General features: G+C 53.6%; 1 protein-coding gene across 4 annotated transcripts; it reads right to left on the reverse strand.

The window, feature by feature from the left end:
* Positions 1–6,625: 6,625 nt before the first annotated feature.
* On the reverse strand, positions 6,626–19,701 carry UNC5CL (unc-5 family C-terminal like). 4 transcript variants are annotated; one of them, XM_066242007.1, is made up of 10 exons: positions 19,566–19,678; positions 15,724–15,832; positions 14,348–14,770; positions 13,612–13,912; positions 12,595–12,857; positions 11,824–11,925; positions 11,409–11,476; positions 10,513–10,613; positions 10,241–10,354; positions 6,626–8,885 (listed from the first exon to the last, which is right to left on the reverse strand). In XM_066242007.1, exons 3-10 carry the CDS (start codon positions 14,730–14,732, stop codon positions 8,657–8,659), a joined length of 1,563 nt encoding a protein of 520 aa, XP_066098104.1. In that variant the 5' UTR covers positions 14,733–14,770; positions 15,724–15,832; positions 19,566–19,678; the 3' UTR covers positions 6,626–8,656. The 4 variants fall into 4 exon arrangements, with proteins under 4 accessions (XP_066098104.1, XP_066098077.1, XP_066098289.1 ...); XM_066241980.1 differs by lacking the exon at positions 15,724–15,832 and having other exon boundaries at positions 19,566–19,701; XM_066242192.1 differs by lacking the exon at positions 15,724–15,832 and having other exon boundaries at positions 19,571–19,678.
* Between the last annotated feature and the right edge of the window lie 58 nt (positions 19,702–19,759).

Genomic DNA, 19,759 nt, shown 5'->3' on the forward strand with positions numbered 1-19,759 from the left:
AATGAAGGCAGACGGACAGAGCAAGCAATTCACTCAAGGTCACACAGCTAGGAAATGGCAGAATCAGGTGTGAAACCCAGACCTGTCTCTTTCCTGACACTGTGCCCTTGACCTCTGTGCCTGACCAACGCCTTTCAGCCATAGACCTCAGTCTCATTTGTGAAACGGGGTCTCTACCTCCAGCCCTGCATGCCCTATAGGGTTGTTGTGAGGATCCGCTGAGAAATGATTGACAAGGAGTACCTTGAACTTCAAAGCCTTCTGGAAGAGGTCAAACAGCCTTGCTCCGATTTTTGCTAAGATGATCCTGCTTTAGGCAGTTGGAGAGCAAAACAGAGTTAGCCTCCCCGCCTGACCAGGCAGTGGTACTAATTTTGGAAGTAATTCGTTATACAGCAGCAGGTAACTAGGTTATTTCATAGCTTAAGTAGAAGGTTTCTGAGTGTTGTACTGGACTCTTGGTTCCAAGGGAAACCAATTCTGGCTAATGTAAGCCAAAAGGGAAATTTCTGGGAGGGGCCCCTGACAAGGGCAAAACAAAACAAAAAACCCCATCCTGAATTCAGAGAGAGGAATACCCAAGCAGGCCCACTAACCATATCCTCAGGATACTTTAATAGAGTCCACAGACCGGGGGGCTCAAACAACACGCATCGGATTTCTGCAGCTCGGGAAGCTGGGAAGTCCAAGGTCAGGGTGCCAGCGACCTGGTGCCTGCTGAGAGCCCTCATCCTGGCTTCACGTGGGCATCTTCTTACGTCCCCACATGGCAGAGAGCAGAGCAGGGAGAGGGGGAGCAAGACCTCTTGGGTCCCGTCTCATAAGTTCACTAGTCTCACTTACGAGAGCTCCCCCTCACAACCTGGTGACCTCAAAGGCCCCACGTCCTGATGCCATCTTACTGAGAGTTTGTATTTCAAAATAGGAATTTTAGGGAAACATAAGCATTCAATTCAGAGCAAGTCCTCAATCTCCTATCCCAGGAGTCAGTGTCCACAGTGATGACATGGATCATGTCCCAGCCCCTGCCTACACCAACAGCAGGAACAAAAAAAAATCTGTCTCTTGGGTATTATCTGCCCCTAAGATTACTCCCAGTTGGGAAAGATGATTCCTGAAAGGAAATTGGGGTGATGTTGGAGAGGGGATGGGGTGTTCTACAGCCAAAATCAATAAATGACCTCAGGGGTCACTGCAGTGTTACAAAGAGAAAGACGTCAGATATCATTGAACCAGGCCCAATGCAGGCAGTGGGCTGAGTGTTTCACAGTCATGGTCTCATTAGACAACAGTCTTTCAAAGAGGTTGTTATTGTCCCCATCGTCTGGACAGGGAGCTGGAACGTCACACGCCGTGATAACTTGCCCAGTTCTTCATGGAAAGTCAGAGAGCTGGTATTTAAGTTCAAGTCTGTGGAGTTTCAGGGTCCTTCCCGTGTTTCATATTACCAGGCTCCCAAGCCTGGGCCTCAAGGGAATGGAATCATCTTCTGCTTTGGAGAAGTGAAATACGTGAACAGAGTTCAGGGAATGAGACAAAGGCGGAAGGAAGCGGGTCACCTGATCTGCTCTCATGGGGAAATGTCCCGGAGTCTTATCTGAGCAGCTTGGCCCAGAAAGAAGGGGGTCGTCACAGCAAAAAGGATAGCCCAGACACACACAGAAGGAGGGTTTCCAGAAGCGGGAGCCTCAAAGGGCTCAGACCATGGGCACAGAAGGTTGTCCGCCTCTGCCATGGGGCCGCACATGGCCTCCTTATCCCCAGCTTGAGAAGCCCAGCTTTGGGGAAGCCATGGGTGGGGATACAAGAGCACAAGCCAGATGTGAAGGTTTTCCTGGTCGATCTCTGAGATGACTGATGCCACTGGGTCCCCTTCTCTGTCACACACACTTCTCCTGACTCCCAGGGATGGGAGGGCTGGCCCCTCCCCCGATCAGGGGCTCAGTTCTTCCCCATCACCATCTCTACTCTCTACCCCATTAAGGAATTTTTCTATTGAATAAAATCCCTTCTTCACCCACTTTAGCATTTCCTAAATATTCGTCTTAATTTTCTGATTGCATTCTCCCTAGTTGGTGTGAAAAATAAACCTGTTCCCACCTGAAGGCTGCTATCTACTATAAAGCATATTCCTGTCCTCGGGCTAATGTCTTTATGACATTCTGAGACTAACCAGCTGGTATGGATGCTCGCTGTTTGTTGGCCAGGAGCCACAACACCCCCACCAACAAGAAAGTAAGGTAGGCTAGAATTAAGACAGCATGAGAAAGATAACCCAAAAGATAAGAAAATAAATTAAGGGAACACCAGGATTCTAAGCACATAATAAGTAGTCAAATATGTGCTGAGTAGATGAATAAACATACCTGTGCAGGGCTGTAAAAAGGCTAAGGAGGCCCTGGCCGGTTGGCTCAGTGGTAGAGCGTCAGCCTGGTGTGCAGAAGTCCCAGGGCACACAGGAGAAGCGCCCATTTGCTTCTCCACACCTCCCCCTCTCCTTCCTCTCTGTCTCTCTCTTCCCCTCCCGCAGCCGAGGCTCCATTGGAGCAAAGATGGCCCGGGCGCTGGGGATGGCTCTTTGGCCTCTGCCCCAGGCGCTGGAGTGGCTCTGGTCACGGCAGAGCGATGCCCCGGAGGGGCAGAGCATCGCCCCCTGGTGGGCAGAGCGTTGCCCCTGGTGGGCGTGCCGGGTGGATCCCGGCCGGGCGCATGCGGGAGTCTGTCTGACTGTCTCTCCCCGTTTTCAGCTTCAGAAAAATACAAAAAAAATAAAAAAATAAAAATAAAAATAATAAAAATAAATTTAAAAAAGGCTAAGGATGGTGCACCTCAAAAAAGAGTAGTCCCAGGCTTCCGTGTGTCAAAGAGCAATCATTAGTTTTGTTTTAATTTGGGGAGAGGGAAATCGACACAGGATTCCTAACATTTTACGTGGCCAAGTAAAAACATTGTTAGAAAACTATCATCCCTATCACCATGTGTTCCTAAGATAGCAGACCCTCTGACACCAACCAAGAGGGCGGGCAGAATCACAGAGTCAGGGGCGGTCTCTCCAAAGGAAGAATCAGGGCACATTGGGCAGGGGTCTTCGCTGGACACTGTAGACCCCCTCTCTAGCTAGTTGAAGCAGAAAATATGCCCTTATGGAATCTAGATATGCCCAGAATAATTAGAAGGGCTGAAGGAACAAACTTGAAGCGGAACTTCCCCAAACCTTGTCACAGAACCGGGCAACCTAGGAAGCTGCCCCATCAGAAAGGTGCTGCCCCACCTGCTGGGCCTTCGAATCCAGCTCCTCAAAACAAATTCCCGCTTTGTACCCTGTTCCCTTCCCCACACTATTTATGCTTAATGCCAAATCAAGGCCCCATGTGAGATTAGCTGATTGGCAGACCCTAAACATATCTAGATCCCCCTCTGCCAGGGAGGCTGGGCACTGGGGGCTTACTTTTCAGCCTCTTCCATACGAAGTCACGTGGGGCTGGAGAAGGCAAATCAGTTCATTACTATGACTGAGCTTCTGCAGCATCTCCTGAAATATGTCAAGGTCTGCTCCTGGACTGGGCAGGGAACAGAGGGGTGTCCTGAGGGATGCGTGCAGTCCTGCTTTACTGGGGAGACTCTGAAGGTTGGAGAATAACATCAGCATCTGCTGAAGTCATGGCTCTTTCTGTGAAGAGACTTGGCTGCGTGGGGCCACAGCATCAGCTACATACACCCTGGCTGTCACGGAAGCCTTCGGATTCACGGTTGTCCATCAACTTCTGAATACTTCTTTCCGTATCTGGGAGTATTTGCAGGTAATGAATCCTACCTTCCCGATATTAAAGTCAAAGTTCAAATTTCCAGACTCCTTTGCAGCTAGAATTCAGCATGCAATCAGGGCACTGACAGTCCGATTCCCACGCTTGAGACTGATCCAGAAATGGTTAGCATGAGGAAGCAGCCAGTACAGTGCGTGGAGTTTCCAAGTTTGCTGACAATGGAGAGCGGCAAAGGCCTCAGCTTTCAGAGCTGGTTGGTGAGGTCTGATTCCCACGTGGCCGTGGCAGTGGTGGGGCAGGAGAAGATGCAGTTCTTAAGATCTAGTGCTCGCTAGCCGCAGCCATAGTAATACCAGAATCTCGCCCTTGGGCTAGTTCTACACGGCATAGATCAGGGCCTCATGCCGGAAAACTTCACCTCAGTTTTATTTCCCTGCCTTCCAAATTATTTATCCCTCAGAGTAAAATCCCCCTGCCTGCCTCACCAGCCAGAGTGAATTATGTTGTCAGCAGCCGAGGACTCACCTGATGTGCTGGGTGAACCGGGAGTACCCGACCGGGTCCCTGACCTCTCCATCACACCGCAGTGCGAGCCGCACCGGCAGCAGAGACGGTCTGCCTGGACCTCATCCATTTCCTTCCTGAGTCAGGTGTGGAGAGGGATGGAGGAAAAGTGCCCTGCTCGCTGATTGCCACCATTCCTGGAGCTCCTACACATTGAGAACGCTTTTCTCCATTGAAATTTATCACCGGCACCTGGTGCACGGTGGGTAGTCAGCAAACATTTGATGAATGAACGAACGGTCAAGCACACCGGAAAGTTATGCCCAGGTGAGTCCAAACCCGTGCTGCGCTGTCCGTTACAGCCCGACCTGCCACGGAGCTACCGAGCACTTGAAATGTAGCCAGCACCGTTGAGAGACTGTTTTTATTTTATCTTGATTGATTTAAATTTTCAAAGTTATACACCTAATTTCATTTTTGGAATACTTTTTAGCTTAACTGGTATATGTAAATGTACTCTTTTCTGCTATAAATTTTATGAAAGCTAAGTACGGATCAAGTATCTCCAATAAAAATTTAGCACATTTTCAATGCAAATTGAGATGCACTGTAATCGTAAAATACACACTAAATTCCAAATACTTTACCAAAAAAGGGGGGCCCTTCCTTTTCCGGCATATTAAAATATGGCATTATTAAAATTTTTTATATTGATTACATGCGGAAATTATAATACTCTGGATAGATTAGGTTAAATAAAATACACTATTAAACTGACTTCACCTGTTTCTCTTACATTTTTTGATGTGACTACTAGAAAATATAGAAGGAAATGTGCGGCTTTCGTTCTACTTCTGTTGGATGGCGCCGACCTGGACCCTGGCGTGAACGTCCCCTCAGCGGGCACACCGGGTGCAGAGGACACATGCTACCTCAGATCACTGGAACCTCTAACCTCCCAGACTGAGGCTTGACCTCTCCTGCTCATTCCCCTTCCAGCTCTAAACCCAACAGGAACAAGGTTAGGCATGGCCTTCTGCAACATGCATAGGAAAAACAAGAGTCACAAATTTCGTGTTTTCAGCAGATAACCTACCAGGAAAGGGCTGGTGGTAAGGCCACAGGCAGTGACCAATTGCTCCATTTAAAGACAATACACAAAAGAAAAATCCCCAGGGGTGTGTCCCCTGGGGTCACCAGTGTGCATGCCCTCTCTGCACTAGCCTGTGGAATCAAAAGGAGACCCTTGCAGAGCCTGGAACCTAGCCGCTTCCTTCTAAGAGTAAAGAGACGGCAGCCAGACAGCTGAGAGCTGTTCTCACTGGTGCTCCAGCCAGGGCTGAGCGCTGAGTCTCCTCACGCCTCCAGAACACGTCTCTGCTTTAGGTGCCGGCAAACACATCTGCCCTACAGGAAGCAGGCAGCCTGCCACCTACCCCCAGATCCCCAAGTCTCCCTTTCTCTGCACTTTGAGTAGAAAGGAATTAGGGTAGGGAGGGGCCGGAAGGCATTGTTCCCTCACAGAAACCCTCATGGCCTCTATTCACATTTCCAGAAGACCTGAAACTCTTAAAATGATTTCATTTTCAGGGTAGGGAAGAATACAAAATAAAGATGCCTTTTTCTAGTGTGGAAAGCAAGGAAGAGATGATGGGAGAAGAAGGGGAAACCGTGCTGGGATTCCAAGGAAGAAATGCTCTTAGCCAGTGGTAGTCAACCTGGTCCCTACCGCCCACTAGGGGGCGCTCCAGCTTTCATGGTGGGCGGTAGCGGAGCAACCAAAGTATAAACAAAAAGATAGATTTAACTATAGGAAGTTGTTTTATAAAGATTTATTCTGCCAAACTTAGCAAAAATCTGATATAAATTACTTGGTAAGTAATTATTATTATATGCTTTAACTTGCTGTAACTCTGCTTTATAAATTTTATAAAGTTACTCCCCTACTTTATAAATCCCCATTACTGTGGAACTGGTGGACAGTTAGAAAATGTTACTACTAACAGAGATACAAAAGTGGGCGGTAGGTATAAAAAGGTTGACTCCCCCCCTGCTCTTAGCAGACCCAACCTGAGCCCAGTGCAGATGAAGGAGGCCAAGGCACCAACCTGGAGCAGCTGTCGGCCCCTGGTGGGGTGGGAGGGCTAATGAGAAGGATGGGAGAGGATGGGAGGGGCTAAGGAAAGAGGGCGTGGTGGGAGGCACCCCTCCCACTTGCTTCTAATAGAAGGAAAACTGCCCTGATTTACCACTCTGGACCCAGACAATCCACAAAATGCTTCCTCCAACCTGCCCTCGTCAGTACAATTTTACCAAATAAAACCATGCATGCCCACAACCAAATGCATCAATCTGAGCAAAATAGTACCAAAGAAAGGCAATTTTCATATTTTATTATACAATATTGTTCATCAAAAAAAAGGGGGGTCTTAATGTTCATTAATTAAATACAGAAGCAAATCATCTCGTGTTTCCAGAGAGATTGTTTGCCTGCCCTTGAAAAAAGTTAATACCTGTTTGCAAACAAAAGAATTGCTAGAGTGGAGTCAAACCCTTTGTTCTCTGTTCAGGACCCAACTATTAATCTCTTTGCTACATAGTGTCTAACACGTAGTAGGTGCTGAATAAATATTTGTTTGACTGGCAGGATGATCTTCAATCCCTATCCTTTATTTCCTGACCCTGAGCTAGATCTTGAGTCATGAGGTAAAACCCCACCCATTCACTCCTAAGGTAGGCCAGTGCCTTTCAACGGCCTTTGACAGAGAACATTGCTTTAGAGACACTTGCTTGCCTGAGGGGAATGACTGAGGGTTTCAGAGAAAGAAACACACAAAGGCAGGCACAGCGAGGTAGAGACAAAAAGGGGCCAAGGAGAGATGGATTCAGGGAAGGAGACCGCAGGAGACAGTGACAGCAGAAGGAAGTCAGAGAGACTGCAAACTCACCCAGTTTGGAATAAAGAGATGACAAGGTTGGGCAAGAACGATAATCTCGAAGTTTCTTTGCGGCTTTGATGTCTTATAACAGACATAATGGTATCATAGAGAGAAAGACGAGGCTGGATACAGAAACAAAAGAAGGCAAAGGAGACAGGTGGACAGCAACCTTTAGATCTGGCCTGGAGCCCTTGGGGACCCTCTCCTGACACCCGTGCGGCCGGGCCCTCCCCGTTCATTGTTGGCTCCAACTGTCAGCCCAGTCACCATGTCCCCCTAAGCCCACCTACATATCTCTGGACCACTCTGTGTGTGTCCAAGTCCCCTCTCCAACGTCCTCTCTGCTCCAGCCCATACTCAGCTCCCTCTCTTCTCAACCCCTAAAACAGTGCGTTCATACCACACCCACAGGCCCTAACCACAGGACAGACAGGCTGGGGCAAAAGTAGGTTTGCAGTTGTTCGTAGGAAAAATAATACAATAGTTAATAAATAATAATACAATAATAAACTGTGTCACACACTCCCAACTGTATGCCTTGCTTTAGAGCAGGGGTCTCAAACTCAACTCAGCATGTGGGCCGCAGAGCAAGATCATAGCCCTTCGGCGGGCCGCACTAGGTCTACAAAAGGCAACTGTTACGCAACACTTTTCTCACTGCAGTTGAAAACAAAAAAAAATCAGTACAACAAGCACAATCGTACATGCAGTTTACTCAGTGTCACAAAACGACCAGAAACTGTAGTTCGCATCACAACTGCTGTTAACCAAGCTAATATCTAGCTAGGATGCTAGAGAAATGAAAAATACAAGTAGGCCCCTAGGCTTACTTAAATTTTATCCAAAATATTTTGAACTTCGTGGATTAGTCTGCGGGCCGCACAAAATTGTTCGGTGGGCCGCATGCGACCCACGGGCCGCGAGTTTGAGGCCCCTGCTTTAGAGTTTGCCCTCAGCTCACACCCAGCGCATCTTGACTCCCACGAGAGAACCGGGGGCTTGTCCAGGCTCCAAACTCTCTCATCTAGTCCAGTATTGTACATGATACCCGGTCCACTCCTGGGCATCTCCAAGTGCTCAGTGAACGCTGTGGACTGACCAGCCCCCAAGGGGCTTCAACATCACAACCTAACAGTTCATTAGTCTGTTGAATAGCTTCCCCCGAGGCTGGGCAGGCAGGGCCATCTCCTGGGCTCCTGCGCCCCCTGCCATCTAGGAGGAGATCTGCAGGCAGGACAAAGCGGGTCACAAGGCTGGTCCTGACCCTGGGAGACTGGCGATGGTAGTCCAGGCTCACAGTGTCCCCAAGCGCTGTCTGAAGGTTCTGATGAGGTTGGTGGGCACAGCGAGGCACATCTGCTACATTCTTGCTAGGTGTCCGGACACACCCCAGTGCCTAGAGTGCTGCAGACCACGGCCCACCCTGCCCTGCCCCGCCCCAGGGGGCACTCAGAGCTTCTCGTCCAGCTCCAGCTCCAGGCCCTGGTTCTCCCAGGTGCCCCCGCGGACCGGGGCCGGGCTGCCGCCCTGCGTCCCGGTCAGGTAGCTCTGGATGACGGAGGCGCAGTCCAGCCGCTCCATGTGGGTCATGAGGTAGTGCAGCTCCTGCAGGCTGCCGTTCTGCTCCTCAAACAGCTCCAGGACGGCCGCTGCCGGGCTGCGCTGGCAGGACAGGAACCTGGCCGCAGGGGGCGGGGGCGGGGGCGGGGCGAGAGGGCACTGCAGCGGATCCGCCCCCTCCCACAGCTCTGGTCCTGACCCTGTTCTTGCCCGCCTTCTGGGAGCCTCAAGGCAGGCAGGAGGGCCCAGGGCTTTAAAATCTGAGATTGCCCTGGCTGTGACTTCACTCCTCTCCAAGCCTGGGTCTCCTCTGAGAGGTCCTCTCAGGGGGCTTCCAGCTCTGACCTCCTGTAACTGTCCCCTCTGCCACCCACCCCACCCTCAAACACACTCCCCCTTCCCGTTCCTCTTTCCCAGGCCACAGCATCCCGCCACCAGTGGAGAAACAGCTGTTCTGAACCATGGCTTTTACCAAGACCCTCCCCTGCTCGAACACCCTCCAGCCTGTTTTGCCCACTGCCCACGCTCACACCCTCCCTGACTTTCTAGCTCGTCCTGTTTTTCTGTTTCTTCCTGTTCCCACCCTGAACCTCCCTTCTTCCACCCACCATCGACCACTTTGCACACAGCCCACCACCACCTCCTGCTGCTCTGCCCAAACAGAATGGCCGGTCCCCCTTGCCACCTCCCTGAGGCCCTTTCTAATTCCCACCTCCCAGGGGAAGGAGGTCCTCCTGCTCCCCTCTGTTCAGACTTCTGCTCATCATCTCCGCAAGTTGCTATTATTCTTGCTTTAGCTATATTGTGCTTCTATCTGCCTTCAGCTTGCTCTGCGACGCGGGATACATACAGTAAGGCACAGGGAACATTTGCCTTTATTTTGTGAAGCTCTTTGCGACCCTTATTAGACTGTGAGCTCGTGGGGGTTGGGACCATTCTTCTTGTGTCCCAAAGCTTAGCATAGTTTTCCAGGACATAGTAGGTACTTGATAAATATTTAATAAATAGGTGATTTTAAAATCCACCCTGTTTTCAGCTGGGCCCAGCTCTAGTCCCATCTCCTGGGTGAAGTCTCCCCTGTGCTCTGCACTCTTAGTCTGGGTTCTGGGGCTCAGCTGGGAATCTTTGTTCTCCTAATGATTTCTCTCGACAGAGGCCACGGTGGCATTGCCCCCATTATTGCCAACATTTATTAACATGTGCCAGGCACTCAGCTACAGGCATACTCACATTACCTTACAGTCTGCTGTGCTACCCCTCAGGGTACAGCATGTCAAGCACTCAATATGTAACTTACATGCTAACTGATTTATTTTCAAGTATTTACTGCGCACTTACTAGAAGCCAGGCATCATTATGGGCACTAAGAACACCATGATAAATTAAAACAGCTGCCCTTTTGTGGTCAGTCGGATGGGAGTGGCCACCATCCTGAGAACCCGCAGACCCACCCGCAGACCTAGTCTCTCTTACCGGATCTTCATGGCGCAGAGCCCCAGGTGAGAGGCCAGTCTCCGCCAGTCATTGCCTGTGATGCTGCTGGGCTCCAACAACATCTGCAGCTGCTCGAAGAGCTGGGGGGGCAGCCTGAGGTCGGGAGACAAGGTCTTCTCAGAGCAGAGGGTCAAAGGCACCAGTCTGGTTCTACACGCCCCCAAATGCTGTCCCCGGCTGTAGGCGCTAGGCACTGGGGTGGGCGTCCCGAACCCCCCCCCAGGCAGCAGCTCAAGCAGCGCCCCCCTCACCTGTTGCAGGGGGCTGGCTGGGAGACTGTGGGCGGGGCTGCCCAGGAATCCTCCTCTGACGCCTGGAATCTGAGAATTTCCATGTACTTGGTCTCCAAGCCCTGCGCAAACAGAGGGGCTGGGAACTCACTTAGGGATCAGAAGCCATCCCGGAACCTATCTCCATTTCTCATGATGTCTGTCACCCTGTCACTCAGAGCCGCTTTACCAGGAGGTGCAGCCTCGCCCCACCCAGGAGCCCCCACCCTCTGCGTCCCTCTCCCCGGAACCTCCGGCCCTCATTTGCCTACTGAGCTCTTTGGGACCTGGGACATGAAGACCAAACAGAGTGCACCCTAAGACACCAGGAGAAGTCCTGGGTGGTCCTGACAGGGGGGAATTCATCTAGAAATAGAGACACTGATCTCAGGCATCCAAGTCCCCTTCCCCCCACTCCTCCTTTCTTTGGCTCCTCCTCCCCAACGGACACCTGAGGGGTGTCTGCCTGCTCTTCACGAAGCTGCCACCATTGTTCCTGATTTCTTCATATCTCCCCTTGGGAGAGTAGGACCCCTACCTCCCATCCCGCCTACTGAAGACCCCCCTGCTGGTCACGCTCCACAACAAAGATACACGACCCGCTCTCTCGGACGGAGACAGTCAGCCTTGCGAGAGACCACTCCTTCTTGATGCCCGAGACCCCCTGGGCTGAGGGAAGGCATGGTTCTTTCACCCTCCTACTGGACTCACCCCTGACCAGACCAGAGAGAGTCAGGGGTGGAGGGTAACTTAGAGGTGCCATCTTCATCTGCTTGATGACATGATTAGGGCCATACTGACGGTGCCAGACGCCCCTCCCACTCTGCCCAGCACTCCCCCCAAGGCCTGCTCTTCCTCTGCCCTCCGCGGCAACTCACATCCTGGAAGGTGTGCATGGTGACAATGATCTCATTGGTCAGTGCTGAGCAGTCTTCATTCTCGCTGGCTACAAAAAAGGAGAGGGCAGGGCAGGTGAGGGAGGGAAAGGCCTGGCATAAGGGGGCGGGAGACCCAGAAGGGACCCTACAGTGAGGCTTTGGAATCTGAACAAGCTGGACAGGACTGACTCCATCTCTCTCTCCGCAAAGATCTGTTTGGCTGCTCACCTTGAACAGGTCTGCATGCCGGGCCGAGTGTGGGGCTGCAGAGCTCTGGGGTGAGCAGGGGGGGAGGGGAGAGGGGAGAGAGGAGAGAGGAGATGGGGGAGGGGTGAGAGGGGATGGAGAACTCAGAGGGGAGAAGAGAGGGGAGGGGAAAGGGAGGGCAGGAAGTGGACTCCGGCGCCTGGCCTACCTGCTTTTCTCCGGAAGCAGAAGGAACGGAAGGGGCACTTTCCGTGCCAGATGTGGAGATGGGGAACCACCTGGCAGCTACTGTCATCCACATTCTCCCAGCCTGGGGAGAGACAGAGAGCGGAGGGCCTCAGAGAGCAGGGCCCTCCAAGTGTTTACGGAAGCCCGCTCCGCGGCAGGTGCCAGGCTGGGTGCTGCAATAAGGGACCAGGAGGGAGCCAAGTCAGGATGGGGGGTCTCAAGTGAGTGGGAGTCCCCAGAGCCGGGGCAGGGGGCCCTGTGAGCGGTCTTCCTTCTACCGCCCATACTTCCTATACACACCCAGACCCTGTCCCTGCCCCTCCAACCCCTCACCCTCTCATCTACCGCCCCCAGACGCAGCTGTGCACGTGTGCCCATACAAATGCCCTAGGCCCCCGGGCAATCCCCACAGCCTGTGCCACATAGACAGGGACTCCTCCACACAGCTCCAGCCACGTGGAACAATAGAGGCCTCCCCCTCCCTCCGGGGGTGCCTCACCTCTCCTCCCCCCCCTACTCTATCACCCTGACCCCCCAGGGAGAGTCGAGGGCTGAGTGAGCCACAGGGAGAGGAAGAGGGCAGAGTGTGGGGGCTCCTCGGGGCAGCAGCAGAAGCCAGGGGGCCCGCCCGGAGTCCCCCCAGGAGTCTCCAGAAGGAAACTGAGGCCCCCAAATGCCCACCCCATGGGGAGGCCCCGGCCCCTCCCTCCCTCTAGCGGGCTCCCTGTCGCCCCGCCCCAGCCGCCCTCACCCTCAGAGATGTACTTAAGCTTCAAGCACTGGTCCCCGCGGGCCCCCGTGAAGTCGAAGAGCTGGCAGGGCCCGCGCAGGCGCCCGCCGTGGGGCTGCTCGTTGGTCAGCGCCCACTGCAGGGCACAGGGCGTGTTGTTGAGGAAGTAGACACGCAGCTGCAGGTGGGTCTGCCCCGGTGCCAGCGGCGAGCAGAACATCGCCAGCTGCAGCCACTTGCGAGCCTCGTGGCCCGCCGGTGCCTCCAGCACGCAGGTGTAGAGGCTGCGGAGCAGAGGGGAGACAGCGTCAGGGGCCGTGCAGGGGAGGCTGGGACGCCAGCGCATTGGCTGCCCAGCTCCTGCTGTGCCGGAGGCCTGTGGCTGGGGGGGGGAGCCCCCAGGGAGGCCAGCAGAGCAGGCCAGGGCGTGTATAGGAAGGAAGTGGGGGGTGGGGGGTTGGTAAAGGGGTGAAAAGTGGGTCACATGCGGTGACCATCACAGAGTGTGGAGAAGAGGCGGCAGTCCGCCGGCCTACGACAGTAGGAAGGTGGGCTCAGGGCCACCGTGTTTGGAAGGGCCCCACGGATGGCTGGTTCTGTTCTGACTAATGAGTAGCAAGGAGAATGAGAGGAAGAAGGGCTTAAGATTCTAGAAAAACAGAGCCAAGGGCAGACAAGAGATGGATGGCGTCTTAGAGCACTAGGGGGGTCAAGCAGCCCTAGACGGTTGGGGGACAGTTCTGAACAGGAGAGCAGGACACAGACAACTTGAAGATACAAAGGTGGAGATTGGACAGGACCCGTCCAGAAAGAGGGCTGAGGTTAAGTCAGACCCTTCTAGACAGGCAGAGACACCCTGGGGGGATGTCAGTCCACAGGGCCGGAGCGACACAATGTCAGACGCTTGGAAGAGGGGCTGAGGAGGGACACGGGGAAATGAGGGATTTGCAGGCCATCTCGGACAGATAAAGGGGCAGATCCACGCAGAGAGACGAGGATGGGACAGACGGAAAGGACAGGCCATGGGGCGCAGGCTACCTGAAGTGGGAGAGGTGGATGCGACACTCGTCCAGGGAGGCGTGGACCCCGGACTGCCCCAGGGGCTCCCAGGCCTTAGCATCGAGCAGGTTGGTGTTGCTGCTATAGGTGCGGGCGTGGCGGGGCTGCTGGGCGCAGTGCTTGAAGGTGAGGGTGCAGGGCTTCAGGAAAGAGGCCCCGTGGGGTCCGCACGCCACCACGGGGCTCACCAGCGCCTGGGCTCGGGACAGTGACGGGCCGTCCGACAGGTCCCACACCAGGATCAGTGACACCCGCTCCTGGCGGCCGACAGCCACAGCCCCTGGGGAGACAGACAGGCGTGACATGTCGGGTGGGCATGACAGGTAGGCACACCCTGCCCCAGGGGAGCCCAGGCCAGGACGGGATGGCGCGCGGGAGCCCAGGGGAGACGGTGCCTTCCTTGCGGAGCTGCCACCAGCCACACAGCGCCCGTGTGAATCTGCAAAAAGTGCTCTTCCTCCACTTTACTTTCCCTTATTGGAGGATTGTCATAACATAGTGTTCATTAGAACAAGGCACTGTGTGTCCACCTGCCAGGAAGTTGTCACAAAAATATATAATACATCCGTCTTTGGAGTCGATCAAGTCCTACTAAAAATATAAACAACGTTCAGACTTAGGAAGACATCGGTGAAGGACGCGTTCGTCCATGCGGCGCCCTGCACCACGCGCAGCCTGAACAGCTACGTGCTGAGAAGCGAGCGGGCGCTGTTACCTGGCGGGATGAGCAGAGAGATGCCCGCGTCCTGGAGGATCAGGCAGCCGCCGCGGTGATCCACGTCGCGGGCGGAAAACACCAGCAGCTTGTGCATCAGCTGACGGACGATGGTCTGGCCCTGGGTGGGCGTGTGCAGCTCCTGGTAGAAGGCGGCCATCTCCGACAGGGTGGCCGGCGGGCACTGCCGTGGGGACTCATCTTCTGGTAGGGCGGCGGGCCTGAACTCCGTCTCCTCGTGGGTCTCCAGCTCCCAGCGGGCCCGCAGCGGCCAGCGAGGACAGTGCCATCGAAGGCACTGGACCAGAAGGAGGGCACTCGCCACCAGAACCCCCAGCAGCAGTAGGAACTGGGCTGGTTGGAAGGAAGTCTCATGGGAGCACATCTGCCTGGTCACTTGATGCTGCCTGCTCCCCTGTACTCCTGTAAGAGCCAAGGCCAAAGGTGGGGGAAGGGGGTCAATGCCAGGCTAAGCCTTTTCAATTGTAGGGGCCAGACTTGGCTTCCAAACGACGGCAATGAGGGAGCGAGTGGCCTGTATCCCAGTGCGCCCCAAACACCCCAGACAGGTCAACTCCTCTAACAGAACTCCGCCTCTCTCTCACTCAAGAACCTACCACAGCTCCTTGTGACCTAAACGTTTAATTAAACTGCCCTGAGGCAGAAAGAGCTGGGGTTTAGAGCAGGCGTCCTCAAACTACGGCAGGCAAGCGGGCCGCATGCGGCCCCCTGAGGCTGTTTATCCGGCCCCCGCCACACTTCCAGAAGGGTCACCTCTTTCATTGGTGGCCAGTGAGAAGAGCACTGTATGTAGCAGCCCTCCAACGGACTGAGGGACAGTGAACTGGCCCCCTATGTAAAAAGTTTGGTGATCACTGGCTGAGTGAGCTTGTGTTGCTTTAACATGCCTCGGTTTCCTCATCTGTCAAAATATCTACCTTGATCTGCAGTTGCTGATACAGAAAAATAATCTCTAGGTAGAAAAGCAATTTCTACCAGGGAGCAAGACATCCTCTGTTCTCCTTTATGTAAATAAGAAAACTATATACAAGTATAGATACCTATTTTTTGAGTGTCTATACAGGGTTCGGCGAAAGTAGGGTTATGCCCTGGCCAGATAGCTCAGTATGTTAGAGCATTATCCTGAAACACCAAGGTGACAGGTTGGAACCCCTGTCTGGGCACATTCAGAAATCAAGCAGTGAGTGCATGGATGGGTGGAACAACAAATCAATGTTTCTCTCCCTCTCTTTCTCTCTCTCTCTCTCTCAAATCAATCAACAAATGTTTTTGAAGTAGGTTTACATAATACAAATAAATAATACAATAATTGATAACAAATAATAGTACAAGAATAAACTCTTTTGCATACTCACAACTATAGATCTACTTCTGACAACCTTGGATGTTAATCACAGAGAAAGAGCTGGAGCAGTGACATGCAGTAAAAATATGATGTGAACCACATACGTAACTTGAAACCTTCTAGCGGCCACATTAAAAAGGTAAAAAGAAGCAGGAGAAATTAATGTTATTAGTATATTTTGTTTTACCCAATATATTCCAAATACTATCATTTTGACAAATAATCAATATAAAATCATCAATGAAAAGTCTACACTCCTTTTCCACAGAAGGCTCTGCACTCTGTGTTTTATACTCAGAGCACAGCACCACCGGGCCTTGCTCTAATTCAAACACTCCGTAGCCACATGGGCCAATGATTCCTGGAGTTTAGGGCTGGGAGGGTACACCCGAGCCTAGTCTCACTGGTTACTACTGAAAGAGACAAGATATTGAGAGGATGAGAGGTGTGAACCAGGACCTTCAATGTTTTGTTTGTTTGTTTCTTTGTTTTACTTTTCTCAAGTGAGAAGCAGAGAGGCAGAGAGACAGACTCCGCATGTGCCCCGACTGGGATCCACCCATTGGGGGCATTGCTCTGTTGTTCGGCAACGGAGCTATTTTAGTGCCTGAGGCAAGGCCATGGAGCCATCCTCAGTGCCCAGAGCCAGCTTGCTCCAACAAGCCATGGTTTCAGGAAGCAGAGAAAGAGAGATAGAGAGAGAGAGAGGAGAGGGGGAGTTGGAGAAGCAGATGGTCACTTCTCCTGTATGCCCTGACCAAAAATCGAAGCCAGGACATCTACAAGCCGGCCAATGCTCTTCTGCTGAGCCAACCAGCCATGGCTGACCGTCAGTGTTTTTAAACACTCTTTTTTCTGTATCCTTTGAACTTTTCACACCAGGCATTTATTTTATATTAACTTAGCAACTCTTTTGAAAATGCTATTACCAGTGGGGAAAAATGGCCTCTCCAAGCGGTCCTGAGGCTAACATGAGATCATGTGAAAAGCATTTGTAGATGATAAAGCACTATCCAAATAGGCTTGTTTGTTTATGCCCCGCCTTCTGCCAGAGAGGCCAGAAGGGAGCTCACAGGGATACGTGAGAGACAAGCGTAACAAAAGCGAAAAGTGAAAGAACAGAAGTGGGGGGCCCCAGGGAGGCTGGAGTGGGGCAGCGCTAATGCATAGGCTGACCATGGCCCACCTGGCTCCGCGGCTCCCCGGCCACCCATGGGGGGGGGGGGTCTCAGACTGGGCCCGGGCCTTCCAGTAGCCCCTGCACAGATGCCAGGGCTCCGGAGGCCCCCCGGAAGCTGCTGCCTCCCCCCCGCTGCTGCCTCCCCCTCCTGCGTTCCCTCTTCCTCCCTTGATCTCTAACACTCTCCACTCCAGCCGGCCTGAGCTCCTCACACCTCATCAGCTCTCACCTCTGGCTTTCACTCAGGCTGGTCTGTTTCCTTCCTCACCTGTGCTCCCCACCTGCCTCTTCTCCAGACCTGGGCCTCTCTCGCTCAATAAGCCCCCACCCCCCACCCCCGGCTCCCCAGCCCTAGACAGTCTTCTGCCTCCAAAATCTCTCTCCACTACCATCCCCTCATACTCAGTAACTCCTGATTTAACGTTGTCGCGTGTGGTTTTGCCACTCAAACATTTTCTGAGGACCAGCTGTGTGCCGGGCACTGTGGGACGTTCAGTCTTACTCGGCTCAAGGAGCTTCAGGGGGAATGGGGCTCGTTCACTCCCTGGTCCGTTCACTTTCCTCCACACGCCCTCTTCTCAGATTTCCCACGGGGAGCTGGGCTCTCCTAGCCTCCTGGTTCCCCACTGTCCACCGGCTTCCTTCCTGCCTTGCTTCCTTCCTTCTTTCCTTCCTTCCTTCCTTCTTTCCTTCCTTCCCTCCTTCCTTCCTTCCCTCCCTCCTTCCTTCCTTCCCTCCCTCCTTCCTTCCCTCCCTCCTTCCTTCCTTCCCTCCCTCCCTCCTTCCTTCCTTCCTTCCCCCCTCCCTCCTTCCTTCTTTCCTTCCTTCCTTCCTTCCTTCCTTCCTTCCCTCCCTCCTTCTTTCTTTCCTTCCTTCCTTCCTTCCTTCCTTCCTTCTCCCCCTCCCTCCTTCCTTCCTTCCTTCCTTCCTTCCTTCCTTCCTTCCCTCCCTCCCTCCCTCCCTCCCTCACTCCTTCTTTCTTTCTTTCCTTCCTTCCTTCCTTCCTTCCTTCCTTCCTTCCTTCCTTCCTTCCTTCTTTCCTTCCTTCTTTCCTTCCTTCCTTCTTTCCTTCCTCCTTTCCTTCCTTCCTTCTTTCCTTCCTTCTTTCCATCCTTCTTTCCTTCCTTCCGAGACCCACAGAGCCTAAGCCCCCCTCTGAGCTGCTCCCAGACAGAGACAGAAGCTCCTCTGTTTCCTGAGGATTGAGGACTGGGGTGGGATCTGTCTCCCCGTGTCCTGGTTGAGAACGTAGGCAGGAAGGGAAGGTTGGGCACCGTTCCCTTTGCCTTGGGACCCAACTGTGCAGACAGTGCTGTGGGCCGCTTGCAGGGCACACAGGTGAAGTGGGTGAGTTGGCAATGCCCCGAATCTGGTGGGCATGGGGCCGGAGCAGCAAGCTTCCCTTTGTGTCCCACCCACGCCTGTGGGTTCTTCCACTTTAAAGATAACAGGAATCATGACTGATAATAAGCGCTAACATTCGTGGGGCTTTCCTCCGCACCACGTGTGAAAGCACTCTATGTGGCCTCTCGCCCTGGGTCCTCCCTGCAGCCTCACGAGCTGGGTGTTACTTTTATTTCCACTTCACAGTGGAAGCAAGGAAGCCAGCTTTTCTCCGCACAGTGAGGACGGGCAGAGATTGGTAAGCCACAACAGAAGGCAGAAGGGAGGATGAGCAGGGACGACAAGGACTTCTAGAAATGCTCCCTTTCTCTTCCTGCCCCTTGTTTTCCCCTGGGGTCTCTTTTTCCGCTTCTAGTAGAAATGAAGTGGGAAGAGAGAAACAAAAATAAAGTGAAAATAAAGAGAAGGAACTGAAGGCACATCCTTTGTGCCCCTTCCCCGCCCCTGCCCACCGAGGTACCGAGGTACCGGAGGCAGAGCCTGGGCCGCCGTGGGAAAGGAGGGCATGGCTCTGCTCTGGTTTTACAGCAGTCACATTCCTGGGGCCTCCAGAGACCAGAGTCCAAATCCCTCCACCCCACTGCGTGGTGCAGCCGAGTCCCCCGGCCCAGCCTCCCAACCTGGAGCGCTGGGGTGTGTTGCAGCTTCCCAAAGCCCCGCTGGGCTTCTCCTGTGAACCCCTTTCACTACCTGGCCCGGGACAGGTTGGCTCCTCCCCCAGCGCAGCCCCCCTCCTCCCAGGCTGACAGCTCTCTGCAGGCTTGCAGGCTGCCTCGGCCCTCACTCCGTCCTCCCCGTTACCCCAGGAGGGTCCTGAACTGACAGCATGGCAACCGGGTCAATGTAGATCAGAGCTTCCCAGCCCCATGCCCGACCCCTTATTACCCACGCCTCCAGCGCCCCAAGATGAGGGTCCTCTGGAGTGCAGCTGTTACCTGTCCTGAGAAAGTCACCTCGCCCGATCCCACATCACTGGACATCTCCAGTCATTGAAGGACATGAAAAGTACCGAGATGGATAAGCCCAGACCCCCATCATGGGCAACGTCCATCAGCACAGCATACATGTCCGCAGTGCACAGAATCGTCCGCTGGTCCTCACTGCCGCTGGGCAGTGGCGTTTCGCAGCCCCTTCCCCCTCTCCTGCTCCAGCAGCGGGTCTCCCCTCTCTGGCAGGCTTGGCTGAGCTGGTCTGACTCCTCCCGTGAGCCCCAGGTGACCCCATCACAATGCCCACCCCAACCCCAGCTGCCCCAGGGCTGTGCTTACCGTACCACGCAGGTGCTCCGTGACGCGACGCGGCCAGATTAGCTGGGAACAGTAATTACTTCTCTGAGAAAAAGAGAGGTCAGCCAGACCCTGCCACCAGGCCAGCAGACAGGTGTAGGTGGGCGGAGAACCAGGCGGGAGTGGCCCAGTGCTTCCTGGCAGAGTCCTGCCTCCCAGCCAAGGTGAGGGAGTAG

Source organism: Saccopteryx bilineata, chromosome 1, assembly GCF_036850765.1.
Source record: "Saccopteryx bilineata isolate mSacBil1 chromosome 1, mSacBil1_pri_phased_curated, whole genome shotgun sequence".
NCBI classification, from domain to species: Eukaryota; Metazoa; Chordata; class Mammalia; order Chiroptera; family Emballonuridae; genus Saccopteryx; species Saccopteryx bilineata.

Coding starts and splice junctions, on each gene's coding strand:
- UNC5CL (XM_066241980.1), bottom strand. CDS start 14,732: ATGTGCTCCCATGAGACTTCCTTCCAACCAGCCCAGTTCCTACTGCTG. Junction 13,913..14,347: donor CTCTCTGCTCATCCCGCCAG/GTAACAGCGCCC, acceptor CTGTCTCCCCAG/GGGCTGTGGCTGTCGGCCGC. Junction 11,926..12,594: donor GCTTAAGTACATCTCTGAGG/GTGAGGGCGGCT, acceptor GTCTCTCCCCAG/GCTGGGAGAATGTGGATGAC.